The 16,409-nt window shown below is 39.6% G+C and overlaps 1 protein-coding gene across 1 annotated transcript in view; it reads left to right on the forward strand.

Moving 5' to 3' along the window:
* Window positions 1-16,409, forward strand: part of ARHGAP42 (Rho GTPase activating protein 42) — a 321,711-nt gene that overhangs the window by 78,318 nt on the left and 226,984 nt on the right. Inside the window, exon 2 of the mRNA XM_023208003.2 lies at window positions 6,517-6,612. Coding sequence (XP_023063771.1) covers window positions 6,517-6,612 — 96 coding nt within the window. The remainder of the gene's footprint in view (window positions 1-6,516; window positions 6,613-16,409) is intronic.

Below are 16,409 nucleotides of genomic sequence, written 5' to 3' on the forward strand. Positions count from 1 at the left end.
ATAGCTTTATGTAAGATGTAAGTATGTAAGAACTTTGAAAAAGTAAGACATCTTGCCAACACTATTGCTGTTGTTATTGAAAGCATACATTAAAGCTGCTTGTAAGTACTAAAACATTGTGGTCATCATCATTATTTCTGAAAGCGAATAACTCATGTTTTACAAGTGACTGTAAAAGCCACGTTAGGGGCTTGTAAGAGTGTGAAAGGAAAGAAGGGAGGGTAAAAGACATCCAGGGGCTTGGAGTATTTACCCAATTTGCAGAAATTGATGGTTTCAACAAAAGAGCTGTTGTTTACAAGGTAGGGTCTTGGATGCTTGGGTAGTATTCATAGATAGTAAAGTTTCCTACCATTAATATACTACTTAAAATAAGGTGGGCAGGTTAGGTTTACAAATCACTGAGATAAAGGTGAAAGCATCACCAGAGAATGCCAACATAATGGACAGTTAAAGGCAGAGAGAGTGTCACGTTGAAAGGGGTCAGAAAGAGCTTTTTGGAAAAACTGAGGACTTGAGGAGGACTTGAGAGAAATCTTGAAAAAAGGCCTTTTTTGACAACGAAGAATGGGAGAAAAGTATGTTCTAAGTAGGTGAAGTAACAATAAAAACATACATACAAAAGAGTAGCAGGCTTGTTTCAGACAATAACCAGTACCTTAGCTTGGTGTGAGTCTTTAGAGATATGGCTGAGTATGTACGTGGAAGCTACCCTTTGGAAGATTCTAGACATATTGTTTTAGTCTTCCTGGTACATTGTTGCATCTTTCAAGTCCCTGTTCTTAGCGAGTCTTCTAACAACTCTACCCCTGCACACTCAATCCAAACTGATTGTGCCTTTTTTATCTACCACCTTTATTTAAGGTCTATGTGCAAAACTGTGTGGCAATGTGGTGAAGTGGGTATTCTGGAGCTGGCGCCCTGGGTTGAAATTTTGGTTCTGCTGTTTCCTAGCTTGTGTGACCTTGGGGAAGTCACTTAACTTATCTGTGCCTCAGTTTCTTAATCTGTAAAATGGGAGTGATGGCATCTAGTTCTTGTGCCTATTGTGAGGACTAATGGGTTAATTTATATTAAATGCTTACAAAAGTATCAGGTACTAGGTACTGTTATTAATCTCTGTCAAACAATTTATCGATCGCCCTCTGTTATGATTAATTACATGCCACACTCCGCTATGGGACTGCGCCCTTTAGGAGGGAAGGATACATTCTATTTTAACCTTTGTATTCTCATTGCTTTATAATGTCTGCCTTCTGCATGGTTGTGAAAAGACGAGAATTCTACAACACATATATCTAGACAAATTGCTCCTGTGAGTCTTCCTTAGATCCAGTCCCAGAGAAGCTGGATTTTAGGAAGAACTGCCTTATACCACTGGTTGTACTTGTTCTGACATAAATATATATAGCCCACTTCCGTAACTAACGCTGTAAAAGCAATTCCATTAACACCTCCAAAATAACAATGAGACCTCAGTTCTTAAGTCTTTGTGCAAGAAAAGTTTAACTAAATATTTATTTAATCATTAGGTGTTTTGTATTCCTCTAATGAAATGAAGTTTTAATGTTTCATTATATAATCATGGAAGCTGGTGGTTAACCCTTTGATATGAAAACATTGTTGACTAATTAAAGCCCAATGACTAATTTAATTTAATAATTAAAGTTATTAAGTAACTTCTTTCAGGTTATAATGTGAATGCATGTGCCGACACTTGATGCTTAACTTTCAGTCAGGCAAATGGGATGGATGTGGTGTGTGTGTGGCAGGGGCATGTGAAGCATCTTTACTGTATACAACTTGCTCACCAATAAATGAATGTTGGGTAATAATAGGGAGAGACACCCCTGTCTAAACTAGATTCTTTGATGACATGGGATCTTTTGTCTTATACTTAAGAGAAAAATTTGAATCTTTAGTATGATACTTTAAAATTCAACAACAAATTTAAGAAATTATTAGGTTTTAAAATAGAAGCTTTTCTATTATGATATGGATGAACTTTATTTAAAAGATTTTAGAAACAGCTCTTCTGTTTTTTGTGCCTGGTCATGGTTTAGGAATTTTAGTTAGACAATTAGGAAAATATTGTGTCTCGTGTGATTTTAAATCAATGGGAAGATGTTGTGCTTTCTGATTCAGAACTGCACACTCAGTAGGGGATGGAGCCAAGATTAAAAGCATGAGCTGGATTCCTCATTTTAGAGATTGATCATTATTACTGCCAGAACATATCATACGTTCTTTACCTTGATGGTTGTTTTGACCTCATCATTACGTCGTTATTAGGAAAATGAGAATAAATAGGAAGAAGATCAAGAACCAGAACACACTTGAAGTTGAAAATGTGTCATATTTGAGACTTCCCCTTCATTCGTAGAATTATCATTTGAACTAGTTGAGAGCCATATTTTCTTGTATAATCTTGTCTCTCATTATGCTTCCGGAAGGACTGTGAAAGGATCATTCACGCATTCTTGATTCCATCAGGAGTTGAAATAGACACCCATCTCTTACAAAGAAATGCTGAACAATAATACCGCCATGGCTTGATGGCTTTGCAGTGTAGCAAGAAAATTTGAAATTGCTATCAATAGATTGTCTTGAGCACTTTCCAAGGTTATCTAAGGTCCAAGAGTTGCCATCTTCATAACTGAAATTTTTCTTTTTCCTTTCTTAGATATTGAACATGGACATAGTCAACATGTTCTGAGTGCTTTCTATGTGTTTGATGCTGTTCTAAGTTCTTTATCTATATTAACTCATTTTCTCCTCACCATAACCCTGAGCAGTGGTTCCACTTAACAGATGGAATACTGAGGTAGAGAGAGGCTATGAAACTTACCCACAGTCATGACACTTAATTATTGCTAGAAGCAGGATTCTAACCCAGTTAATCTGCCTTCAGTGCTCATACTCAGTAACCTGGCAGAGTAGCCTGTGAGTGGGCCATTGTGTTTTTGTTTGGAGATGGAAATTACTGTCGTGCATTCACAGTGATCTCTGTGAAGGGACAAAACAGATTACCTTTTTCGGTCAAGGTGCAAGGCCATGGGAAGTCGAGAACAGTCTGAGAATAAATGGGAGATTGTGTCATGAGTTCCCTAGGACAGAGCTTCCAAATAGGCTCATCTGGGTTTGAGAGAAGTTCAGAAGAACTCTTGGTGGTAGCGAGGGGAGAGAAGGAAGGATATCCATTGCAGGGTTCCCAAGCATCTTGATCTGCCCATGTATCCTCAGTCTCAACACTGCTGTAGGAATTACATTTGGGGCTTCAAATCCAGCAGAACATAAGGCCTTTATTTGTATGCTACATATTTATTTGTATATTTGTATACTACATATTTGCATACTACACATACAAATAAAGGGATATTAAATGGAATGGTTTTCCTAAGTCTCAGGGAGAGCACCCAGAATTAAACATGAAACTGTCTAATGTGTGTTTAAAAAGAAAAGCCTGTCTGAAATTTGAAGTCGGTGGTCTACAGAATTGTCTTTGGTGAGTGTGTTGGTAGGTCCTTGGCTGACAATGGTACAAAATGTGACCTTCGTATTTGGAGACCTTTTCACCCTTGAGTGCCCACGTTGATAGGTACTTGGACTTGGGGTTTCATGAATGTAGGGGCTGCCACAGTAAGTTCTAGGGTTATGTCTAGGCATAGGACCACAATTATTCTGTTAAATAAAAATTATTTTGACATTTGTAAAAATGGTAAGGAAGACTTTATTCAGGACTATCACAACAGGTGTAAAGACTATGTCAGTAGACAAGAGAGATCTGGGTCAACTCTAAATACAACAAGAACAAGTGGAAATTTTTTTTTTTTTGAGACGGAGTCTCGCTGTCACCCAGGCTGGAGTACAGTGGCCGGATCTCAGCTCACTGCAAGCTCCGCCTCCTGGGTTCACGCCATTCTCCTGCCTCAGCCTCCCGAGTAGCTGGGACTACAGGCGCCGGCCACCACGCCCGGCTAGTTTTTGTATTTTTTAGTAGAGACGGGGTTTCACCGTGTTAGCCAGGATGGTCTCGATCTCCTGACCTCGTGATCCGCCTGTCTCAGCCTCCCAAAGTGCTGGGATTACAGGCTTGAGCCACCGCCCCCGGCCGAACAAGTGGAAATTTATGGCCAAGGAGCAGGATGTGGGGAACTGGGTGGATGGAAAATGACTAAGAAGAGACATTGATGGGAGTAGGATTCTTGCTGAAGAAAGGTGGGGGATGAGGAATTTGAACAAATATTGAAGGTAGGGGATTCTTTCTAGACTGACTTAGTAGAATCCTTGCTAAAACTAGGCTCTGCAGGCCCAGCAAGGGTCAGGGACAAGGTGGACGCCTAGTCAAGAAGAGGGCTTGAAGGAGCCTGACTCAAATTTGGCCAAGGAGGGAGAATTTATCAGTTCCTATTGCTTGATTAAATGTAAGGACTCAGGTATTAGACTTGATCTCATGCAAGAGACACTGTTAAGTGAAGTATAGAGTGAATTCCAGAGAAGTCTATTTTCTTATTGGTGTAGACATCTGTGAATGGGTTGACAAATGATCAGAGTAGCTCTGAGAGATGGGATCTTTACGATTTTCCTGATGCTGCACTGTGAAGTTGATTTATTTTTATGTATTAGATTTAAGTAGGGTATATTAAGTGCCAGGCATGGTTCTAAATGCTTTGCAAATATTAACTCATATAATCCTCAGAACAATTCTATAAGATGGTTATGCCATCTTCCCGTTTTATATATAATTATGTATTGCTTAACAACAAGAACACATTTTGAGAAAAACATCCTTAGGCTGTTTTGTCATTGTACAAACATCATAGAGTATACTTACACAGACCCAGATGGTATAGCCTACTACTTATCTTTCCATACGGTGAAGTAGGCTAGCCCACCTAGGCTACAAACCTTTACAGCATGTAACTGTACTGAATACTGTAGGCAGTTGTAACACAATGGTAAGTATGTATATCTAAACGTATCCACACATAGAAGAGGTACAGTAAAAATACGATATAAAAGATTTAAAAAGAGATGCACCTATGTAGGGCAGCTACAGTATAGTCTTGTGGAACTACTGTGGTGTATGTTGTTATGCAGTGCTTGACTGTGTGAGGAAACAGAGGCCCAGAGGAGTTAAATAATTTGTCCAAGGTCACATAGCAAGTAAGTGGTGGGGCTTGGATTTCCACCCAGGCAGCCTGGCTCCAGAGTCTGCATTCTTAATCACTCGGTTAGGTTGCATCCTGGGCTGTTGACTCCCAGGGATTTACTTCTTATTATTCTGGGCTTTTCTTTCTCTGCCCATAAATAAAGAATTCTTTTTCTAGGTTTAGTCAGACTCTGGGCCTTGTTCAGACTAAAGTCAGGATTGGAGAGTATGTTTAACTTAAGTCTCAAAGTTATTTGTAAACAGCCTTTCAGGTCATCTTTTACCTTCTTGACCAAAATCATTAGTTTATTGATAAAAACACATTTTCTACTTTTCCACAGTTTGTGCAGAATATTATTGGTGACTCTTTCTAATCAACCGTTGGCTTTTTTCCCTTCACCCGCAAACTCAGTAGCATTCCTTCTTTTTTTTTTTCTTTCTTTTTCTTTTCTTTTCTTCTTCTTTTTTTAACGAAAAAATGCTCCATTAGCTGAACAATGAGAACACATGGCCACAGCGGGGGAACAACATACACTGGGGCCTGTTTGGCCAGGGGGAGGTGTAGGGGGATGGAGAACATCAGGATAAATAACTTAATGCATGCTGGGCTTAATACCTAGGTGATGGGTGATAGGTGCAGCAAACCAATATAACACACGTTTACCTATGTAACAAACCTGCACATCCTGGCCGTGTATCCCGGAACTTGAAATAAAATAAAATAAAAGGCCGGGCGCGGTGGCTCAAGCCTGTAATCCCAGCACTTTGGGAGGCCGAGACGGGTGGATCACGAGGTCAGGAGATCGAGACCATCCTGGCTAATACAGTGAAACCACGTCTCTACTAAAAAATACAAAAAACTAGCCGGGCGACGAGGCGGGCACCTGTAGTCCCAGCTACTCGGGAGGCTGAGACAGGAGAATGGCGTGAACCCGGGAGGCAGAGCTTGCAGTGAGCTGAGAGCCGGCCACTGCACTCCAGCCTGGGCGGCGGCAGAGCAAGACTCTGTCTCAAAAAAAAAAAAAATAAATAAATAAATAAAATAAAATAAAATACAAATGCTCCATTTATGGTCAGCGAGTGGTAGTTCCTTGATAAAGGCTTTGGTAAACTGGCTTTCAGATAATACACATCTGCCACCAAAACTCTCTTAAAGCAGTAAATCTCCACTGTATAGAACTGACCAGATCCATTTTCAGTATTTATAGTGTCTTTAAATTTTGGTTAAATTAGTCAAACTGGTATTTCAAAGGATTCTGGTTAATATAATACAAAATCAAAGTTATATAATGTTATATTTGGAAACTCATCAGGATTCAATGGAACCTCACCTTATGGATTTTTTGCTTAACTTTTAATTGCAGATCTGTCTATGGCAGTGCAGAAATTTTCCCAGTCATTACAAGATTTCCAGTTTGAATGTATTGGTGATGCTGAAACAGATGATGAAATTAGTATTGGTAAGTACTACTGTTTTAGAAAGTTCTACTTCTAATATTTATTTTACTGAAATCAAATAGACACACACCTAAATAATAAACATCTAAAATATTTTCTGACTTTGACAATACTATAAGGGTGATTTTGGGCTTCTATGGAAGAATTTTTTTTTTTTTTTGGAGACAGAGCCTCGCTCCGTCGCCCAGGCTGGAATGCAGTGGTGCAATCTTGACTCACTGCAACCTCTGCCTCCTGGGTTCAAGTGGTTCTCCTGCCTCAGCCTCCTGAGTAGCTGGGATTACAGGCACCTGCCACCATGCCAAGCTAATTTTTGTATTTTTAGTAGAGACAGGATTTCACCATTTTGGTCAGCGTGGTCTCGAACTCCTGACCTCAGGTGATCCACCTGCCTCGACCTCCCAAAGTGTTGGGATTAGTGGCGTGAGTCACCGTGCCTGGCCTAAAGAAAATATTATAAATTGCTTAAAATCGAAGCTCTGTTTTTTTTCCCCCCATAAGGAAATGACTGAATCATTCTATAACTCAGGTCATCCCTGCTTTTAATTATTCATTCAAACAAATATATATTAGGTATCTACTATTAAATTTACCAGGCAAAATGGTTTAAAAAATTACCTTACTATTTTTTTCTTCATACTGGTTTCTTTTTTAACTTGAATATTTGTTTTTAAAGAAAACAAATCAGTCACGATTCCCTAAACCCGTGTTCTTGCAGGATGCAGAACATTACCGGGAATCAGGAGACTTGAACCCTAATCTGACGTTGCCTCAGTAATTTGGCAATCTGTCTCTGGGGAAAGCATGCTCCTTTCTGAATCAGAAGGATTCATCTCCCATAAAATGAAGAGGTCATGTTATATGATCTCTGAAGTTTTATCTGTCTCTGACTTTCTATTGTTTGAAGGTCTGATTCTTGTAACTCCCTCCACCGCCATCTTTTAAAGACCCCTCCATTTTCCAGTTTGTAGATGTGTGGTCCCTTCATAGGCTGGATTCCAGATAGGTCATTTAATGAAAAGAGTATATAAAATATGTATGTATATTTTAGAGGATATTACTAAGTGTACCCTACTTCCGGGTATAAAAATACGATATTACAAACGCTGAGAACAGTGACTCCCAAACTTTAATGTCTATAGGAAACACCTGGAAATTTCTTTTTTTTTTTTTTTCTTTTTGTTTTTTGGGAGACAGAGTCTTGCTCTGTCACCCAGGCTGGAGTGCCGTGGTGCGATCTCACCTCACTGCAACCTCTGCCTCCCACATTCAAGCAATTTTCTTGCCTCAGCCTCCCAAGTAGCTGGGATTACAGGTGCCCACCACCATGCCCAGCTAATTTTGTTTTTGTATTTTTAGTAGAGATGGCGTTTCACTACGTTGGTCAGGGTGGTCTTGAATTCCTGACCTCATGATCCACCCACCTTAGCCTCCCAAAGTGCTGGAATTACAGGTGTGAGCCACCGTGCCCAGCTGGAAATCTTATTAATTGCAGGTCTTGGGTTGCATGTAAGATTCTCATTTCCAATAGATTTGAAGGTGATGTCCATGCTCCTAGTCCATGGACCATGCTCTGAGAAGCTGGGATTTATAATCCCCTTCATACCTTTCCACAATCACATTCCTCTTCTTCCTCTGCCCTTTCTTTTTCTTCTATAGTTCTACCAGTTATGTCTGTATTTCTAGACAGTATATTTTATTAGCTTTGACTATCTAAGCAGCAAGTCCTAGCACAGACCTCACTGTGAAACAAAAGGGCAATGTTACCCCCACAAAAAAAGGCTCTCAGGAGAAGTTAAGCTGAATGAGTTTCGGCTTCAATGTGTGGCTTTAGCTTGCCTGCATTCACAAGAGCTCCTTTTGGAGAAATCTCTGGGCAAGGTACAGAGTCCTTAGACAAGCTCTCTGCATATGAAATTTACACGATACATACATCATTGTGATCATATTGGCAGTCTTTCTGAGCAGATACATGCCAAGTGGTCACTCTCTTTGCTTGCTTTTTTAGGAGTGTTAGTTAATTTGAGGGGAGGGTGGAGTGGCTGGTCTCCTTCAGCCCTCAGTTTTGTGATGAAAGATGGTCCCAGCCATGCCTGTCACTTGCCTAAGGTATAAAGTGCCTCCAGGAATAAGGGCGAGCCCTCCCACATGCATGACATCTTCCTCCTCACAGGAGAGCTGGGGAAGGGCAGCATTAGGGATCATGCACTGCCAACATTTGGAACAATAGTGGTCATTTTGCTTGTCATTTCTTGACATTTGTGTTATAAATGTCTGGTCCTCAACATAGGCTTTGTAGTATACACTTAGCCAGGTAAAAGCCTAGATTATATTACTAAAATACAAATATGTTAGCATTATTATTTAGAAAAGCTACACCCACATATTTATGTAACAGTTATTTTCACTTAGTTGTTTATTTATTTTGAGACAGAGTCTTGCTCTGTCACCTAGGCTGGAGTGCAGTGGCATGATCTCAGCTCACTGCAATCTCCGCCTCCCGTGTTCGAGTGATTCTCGTGCCTTAGCCTCCTGAGTAACTGGGATTATAGGCGGATGCCACCATACCTAACTAATTTTTGTATTTTTATTAGAGATGGGGTTTCCCCATGTTGGCCAAGCTGGTCTCGATCTCCTGACCTCAGGTGATCCACCTGCCTTGGCCTCCCAAAATGCTGGGATTACAGGTGTGAACCACCGTGTCCAGCCTTCACTTAGTTATATTAAGGTATAAATTCCATGGAGGCAGAAGTCAGATTTTTTTCTTTTTTAACCTTTTGGCCTTAGCACTTGACCCAGATCCTCACAGTAGACCCTCAGAGAAATTGTTGAATAAATGACATAATTTCCCTTATAAACTTTAATTTTTTTCACTTATATACATATTTTTCTAATACAATGATATATATAATCTGGTATTTTTTTCTTTGGAAAGAGGATTATAGCAAATACTCCTGGGTTTCCACAGATGATATAATTTTAATGACTTCATGAATTTATTTCATCAGGTTGATATACATGAATTTATGAAATAATCCCTATAGTATGTTCAGGTTACTTCTGGTTGACCCTTTACCCGTTATTGTTAAGAGTACAGTAAACATCTTTCTGTATGTTTCCATTTCCATTAAGCTTCTTACTTAAAAGTCATCTTGAAGTCACACATGCATGTAGTAACTGCAGATGTAGGGTTTTTAATCACTGTGCTTGCAACCTTCTAGGCAGGTGTTAGATAATTTCCCCAAGTTGTAGTGAACTTGATAGCTCAACAGTGGCTTGTTTGACTCTTTCCACTTTGGCTAATTGAACATTGTTGTGCAGCTGTTGCAGATTAGATTCGAGAGGTGTGAATTGATCAGCAGGTGAAGGCTTACAAGCAATGAATATTACATTACATTCTAATGCTATATGGGCTTTGAGAAGTTAAATCTCAGGTTGGAGATCAGGAGATGAAGAATCTACACAAGTAGATATAATGTTGCTTGCTAATTTTAAATCAGGAGACTTATTTAACCCCTTTGCACTGGGAATCTGATTTAAATAGCAATGCTATTAGGAAAACTTAGAGCAAAATGACTTATAAGTATAAAATATTTCTGGAACATATATTAAACATATAAAAATATAAATATGTTTCAATATCCTATTCAACACTTTTTACCTTTTACCTGAGCTCCTACATACACTCTCAACAGTTAAAAATAAATTGTGTAGATAATAAAGAAGTAGTAGAAAGAGGCTCTGAAGAATCATTGCTGACATGGAAGATTATGAGATTATCCCAAGCTGTTCTACCAAGGACAAGGAACTGGAAAATGTATCCCTGGGACTAACGTGTGTGTCTGGAGTGGGTGGAGCACAAGGATCACGCTTACCGTCCTTCACTGGCTTCAGTTCTACGTGGGAAGGTACAGCGTTTCCGCTGTCTTTGCCTTGTTGAAGCCTGAGTTCCAACGACTTCGTTGTTGCTCTGATTTAATGAAAGGGGAATGAGGTAGGGACAGCTGTGACTCTGAGCAGCGAGCAATAGCCCCACCACACTCTCAGCTGGAGTAGGCTTGAGACCTACCGATGACATAGCCACAAAATCCTGTGACTTACAAAGAAGCTCATCTTCTGTATGTGGGTCATGTCAGTGCAAAAGGACTTGAAAAGTAAGACATTGGCGGGCTTTCTGTATGTAAGGTGTGGTGGGAATGGGTAGGAAGGCAATAGGAAGATGAATAAAGGTGTCTGCTTTCATTGTGCTGACAGTGGAAGAGGATGAAAAAAAGGTTTGGGGCAAAGTAAGGAAGAGAAGGTGGTGTTACTATATCAGTGTAATTGCCTAATTATGAAAGTTGTTCTGGGAGTGTGTTTGATGTGTAGGCCCATTTCTGGCCTGTACATCTGCCCCAACCCTTTACCAGTTCCCTCTGCCCCTACCCTTTTGGCCTGTGCTTGCTGGGTTTTTTGTTTTGTTTTCTTTTGTGCCAGTGACACACCGCTGGCTTGGAAGGAGGCAAAATGGAATTCGTTGTTCAAGACCCAGTGGGGAATTCCTGTGGCTCAGAGAGTAGGTCAGGACTGAAGTCCCAAGCAGGGTAGTGTCCTGTACTTTTTTTTTTTTTAGCACCTCCCTTTTCATTGAAGAGCATCAAGAGGCCATTGCCCTCCGTTCTCTAAGGATAAATGAGCTGCAGGTGAGCTTTAGCCTTTTCCCTTTCATCTGCTCACTGCAGTGCTCGGTGAGTGGGAAGTGGCCTATTGAGCCCATCCACTTAACTTCCCACAGCTGCACTAACTGCCCACTTTGTATTTGGCTTTGGTGTTTTGAACTAAGGAAGACATTGAGTTAGGAGTACGGTGCTAGACACGTGGGGCTCAGAAATCGGTGATGGAGGGGAGGAAAGTGACTATAAACTGGTATAAGATAGATTCAAGCCACCTCTCATATCATACATTTATAGGGGTAGATCAAATACAAATGGTACCATTATGTAACTATAATTACACAAAGTAATATGTATGTAAATACAAAAACAATACTCATTGCATCAGTCCTGGAGCACACTCTTGCATGGGAATTGATAATGTTCCAACATGAGTTATTTGTCCAGCCTTAAAACTTTACTGATAGGAAATAAAAGGTTATTTGTGCAGAAACTAAAATCGTATTCTTTTGAAAACACTGTTTATGGTGGGTTAGTTTAAACGGCTGGATGTCCAAAGATACTACTATGAACCTGCCTATGAGATGGGTTGTTTAGCTACATTGATTTAGCACATTAGTATATAGGATAATAAAAGACTGTAAGTCTTAGCACATCCCTTGAGAATTTTTATCCACACCAAAGCTGGAGTATGCAAGTTACTCTATTTTGTTTTTGTATTTAGTACTCATAATTTGAAATCATTTTAAATCAAAGATTAAAAATAAGAAGACCTCTAGGTTTTTTAAAAATTTAGATATTGTGGCCGGGTTCAGTGGCTCACTCTTGTAATCCTAGCACTTTGGGAGGCCGAGGCAGGTGGATCACCTGAGGTTGGGAGTTCGAGACCAGCCTGACCAATATGGTGAAACCCCATCTCTACGAAAAATACAAAATTAGCTGGGCGTGGTGGCAAATGCCTGTAATCACCCAGCTACTTGGGAGGCTGAAGCAGGAGAATAGCTTGAACCTGGGAAGGGGTGTTTGCGGTGAGCTGAGATCGCGCCATTGCACTCAAGCCTGGGCAACAAGAGCAAAACTCCATTTCAAAAAAAAAAAAAAAAGTTAGATATTGTTAGTCAAACTGAACTAGCGCCAATAAAAATGTTAGTCATTAATATGAGACAAAGTTTATTCATTCTATGTAATCTTAGAAACCGTTGGAAAGTCCAGTTGCAATTGTGCATAAACAGCTTGGTTAGTGATGTTGTATGATGACCTAGACTCTGAGGAAAGTCTTGAACAGTATGAGCTTTGGACTCAAGAGATTAAACATTTACCAAGAAGGAGAGTCACTTTGCTAGTAAATATTTTTGGTGGAGACTTCATTCCTTTAGACACACCTAAACAGAAAATTCCTGTGGTAGTGACAGGCAATACACTACCATTTGTCAACTAAGGTAATAGCTCCAAATTCTGAGTGGAGAAATGAATCAGTCAATTAGGTAGTTCGAATCAAACTGCATTTTTTAACAGTCCCCCAGCTGTTTCTGACATAACTAGTGTATTGCTGGTCCCTTGTTTATTCCATTTTGAATGTAGATATGCAGACATAGCAACAAGGACAGTGCTTAATAGTTAGCATCAGCCAGGCATGGTGGCTCATGCCTGTAATCCCAGCAGCAGCACTTTCGGAGGCCTAGACCGGCAGATCACCTGAGGTCAGGAGTTCAAGACCAGCCTGGTCAACATGGCGAAAACCCATCTCTTCTAAAAATACAAAGATGAGCTGGGCGTGATGGCACAAGCCTGTAATCCCAGCTACTCGGGAAGCTGAGGCAGGAGAACTGCTTGAACCCGGGAGGTGGAAGTTGCAGTGAGCTAAGAATTCACCATTGCACTCCAACCTGGCCAACAAAGCGAAACTCTGTCTCAAAAAAAAAAAAAAAAAAAAAAAAGCAGGAAGAGCATGTTGCATTTTTAAAAAGAAAATTTTGTATGAAAATATTTGTACAAATTGTATATGTACTGATCGATGGATGAGAGCTCAAACCTGAACCAAGTTTTGTGTGCAGCATTGGCTGAGGTGTACCTGACATTTTCTTGTTCTGTCTTTAGGAGAATGTGTTGAAAGGTGAAGGTATAGGAGGTTAAAATAGTGACAATTCAAGACACAGGAGCTTTACTCTGTCTTCCTGTGCTGGCAGTGCTTTGCCAAGGTGCAAATATTTATTGTTTGTTACCTCTCTGAGGCTGGGTGTGCATCAGTGAGTTACTGTGGTGAGGTGACTCACCTTGATTTGTAGATAGAAACCTGAGAGTGATCTTGGATACCTGATTTGAGGGTGTCAAGAAGAATTTTTTCAAGGGAGTGGCTGGAAAATCTCCTTCAGTTTCTTTGTCAGAAGAGTGACTGTGTAGAAAAGGCATAACATTTTCACTTACTTTGAAGATGCACCTGTTAGGTCAAATGGAAAGGTAATATTTGATTCTGTTTCCCAAATGAGAAATAAGAATGTAGTCTAGGGTGGGAAGTATGGGAAACAATTTACTTTATGTATTTTGAAAGGATTCCTCTATAGTATGGAAACCCTTTGAGAGATAATTGCCTTTGTTTCAGGTTAAAAATCATAACTGCCATAATAAATGCAGAAAATACATTCAAAAGATCATTAATAATTTTTGTTGCAAAAGGGCCTATTTTCTTTTTTGACTTAAACTAATTCAATGATTAAATTATTGAAAATGCTTCTGTGAAAATTTTCTTCAGAATTTGGTCGTGAGCTACAAATATGCATTTTTACAGTTTACTCTTAATATTTGTCTAGTGATATTGTGATACAAAAGGTAGAACTGGGCAGATGTGTTAGCTCACATCTATAATCCTAGTGCTTGCAGAGGTCATGGCGGGAGGAATGCTTGAGACCAGGAGTCCCAGGCCAGCCTGGATGAGGCCCCAGTTCTATAAAAAGTAAAAATTTAGCCAGGCATGGTGGCACGCACCTAAAGACCTAGCTACGCAGGAGGCTGAGGCTGGAGGATCCCTTGAGCCCAGAAGTTGAGGTTACATTAAGCTATGATCACACCACCGTACTGCAGCCCGGGTAACATGTTGAGACCCTGTCTCTTTAAAAAAAAAAAAAAAGAAAGAAAGAAAAGGTAAAGCTGTTTGTAGCCATGAGATTCTTCTTGGACATTTTTAGGAAAAATTTCTAAACCAAAGGCAATGCCATTATCAACCACAACTGAACTCTTCTAAAAGAGACCTGTGATACTTGATTAAATTCAAGGAAGTAAACTACCTTCTCATTTGCTAAATCAAAAACAATATCCATCAGTTTTTACAGATCCTCATTACAACCACTTAAATGTGGTTATATAAATCAGGAAGTTGTATATTAAAATGGAACATTTCTAAATGCCTAAATTGTTTATACAAATAACATTTTCTTTTTAACTCTGCAGAGGAAGCATATTTTACTTTTTAATAGCTCTCAGTTGGACAATTGTATTATTGTTTTCCTTTTTTTTTCTTTTAAACCACCCTTATTTTTGTACCCACACAGAAACCACCCACAATTAATGATTGAAGCAGCTGGGAAAGTTGCACATTTCAGGTGGTGTTCCTCTCTTAAAGAAAACATGCTACTCGAGAGAGAGACTTTTATCATATTAGCTGTGTATTTTGAAGTGCTTTATTTGACTTAATTTCCTTAGGTGCTTCATGTTTCAGGCTTTGAGTAAAAAACAACCTGAAATCTTATCATGTCACAAGCCTAGAAAGACATTTAACTTTTAACTTATTGATAGACATTAATCCCCTAAAACCTCATTTCTTTTTTTGTGACTTTGTTCTGCCCAACAAAAAATAGCCCAGTCTTTTGTACAGAAGGCTCACTTGCTTATTACCTGTAGCAAATTATATGCTCTTTGAGGTCTGACAGTTTTACTGGTATTCCTGTTCCTTCATAGTACTTTAGGGCTTTATTTGTAGCAAAGATTTAATAAATATTTGTTGAGTGAATAACGCCCCCTGCAAAACCTATTAAACTTTTACAGAAATGAATCACTTTAGGGTAAATAGAATTTTAGAGCCTTACGTGAAAAATAATATATGCATTGGCTGGGCGTGGTGGCTCACGCCTGTAATCCCAGCACTTTGGGAAGCAGAGGCATGTGGATCACCTGAGGTCAGGAGTTCGAGAGCAGCCTGACCAACATGGAGAAACTAAAAATACAAAGCTGTCTCTACTAAAAATACAAAATTAGCTGGGCTTGTGGCACATGCCCATAATCCCAGCTACTCGGGAAGCTGAGGCAGGAGAATTGCTTGAACCTGGGAGGCGGAGGTTGCAGTGAGCCGAGATTGCTCCATGGCACTCTAGCCTGGGCAACAAGAGTGAAACTGCATCTCAAACAAACAAACAAACAAAAAAACCCATATATATATAACTATATATATATATGTACTTACTTGACTATATCTGCTATGGTCTTTTCAGTATGCTCATCTAAATTTTCAGAGGGTAATAGGTCATATGTTTACACACATGCGCATACATATGTAGTTTTTACATGTACTTTAGAATCATTTAGAACAAGTTTTTGGCTGGGCATGGTGGCTCACACCTGTAATCCCAGCACTTTGGGAGGCCGAGGCAGGTGTATTACCTGAAGTCAGGAGTTCGAGACCTGCCTGGTCAACATGGTGAAACCCTGTCTCTACTAAAAATAGAAAATTTAGCCAGGCGTGGTGGTGTGTGCCTGTAGTCTCAGCTACTTGGGAGTTTGAGGCAGGAAAATTACTTGAACTTGGGAGTCAGAGGTTGCAGTGAGCCGAGATTGCACCACTGCACTCTAGCCTGGGGGACAGAGTGAGACTCCATCTCAAAAATTAAAAAAAAAAAAAAAGTTTAAAAAATATTTATAAATATTAAAATAAATTTAAAACCCGAGCTAAAAATTTATTCTCTTTTTACATTTGTTCAATATTTACTGACTACATGTTATGTGACAAGAACTGTGCTTATGAAAAAGGTGGTCCAAATTTTGCCTCATGGAGTATACAAACTAAAGGATAAGATGGTAACAATACCCCTCTTTTAACATAACATGACTTTAAAAAAGTCTTATTTCAGGGAGGTGGATAGAGAGTCAAGGAGGACTTT

This window comes from Piliocolobus tephrosceles, chromosome 13 (assembly GCF_002776525.5).
Source record: "Piliocolobus tephrosceles isolate RC106 chromosome 13, ASM277652v3, whole genome shotgun sequence".
Lineage (NCBI taxonomy): Eukaryota > Metazoa > Chordata > Mammalia > Primates > Cercopithecidae > Piliocolobus > Piliocolobus tephrosceles.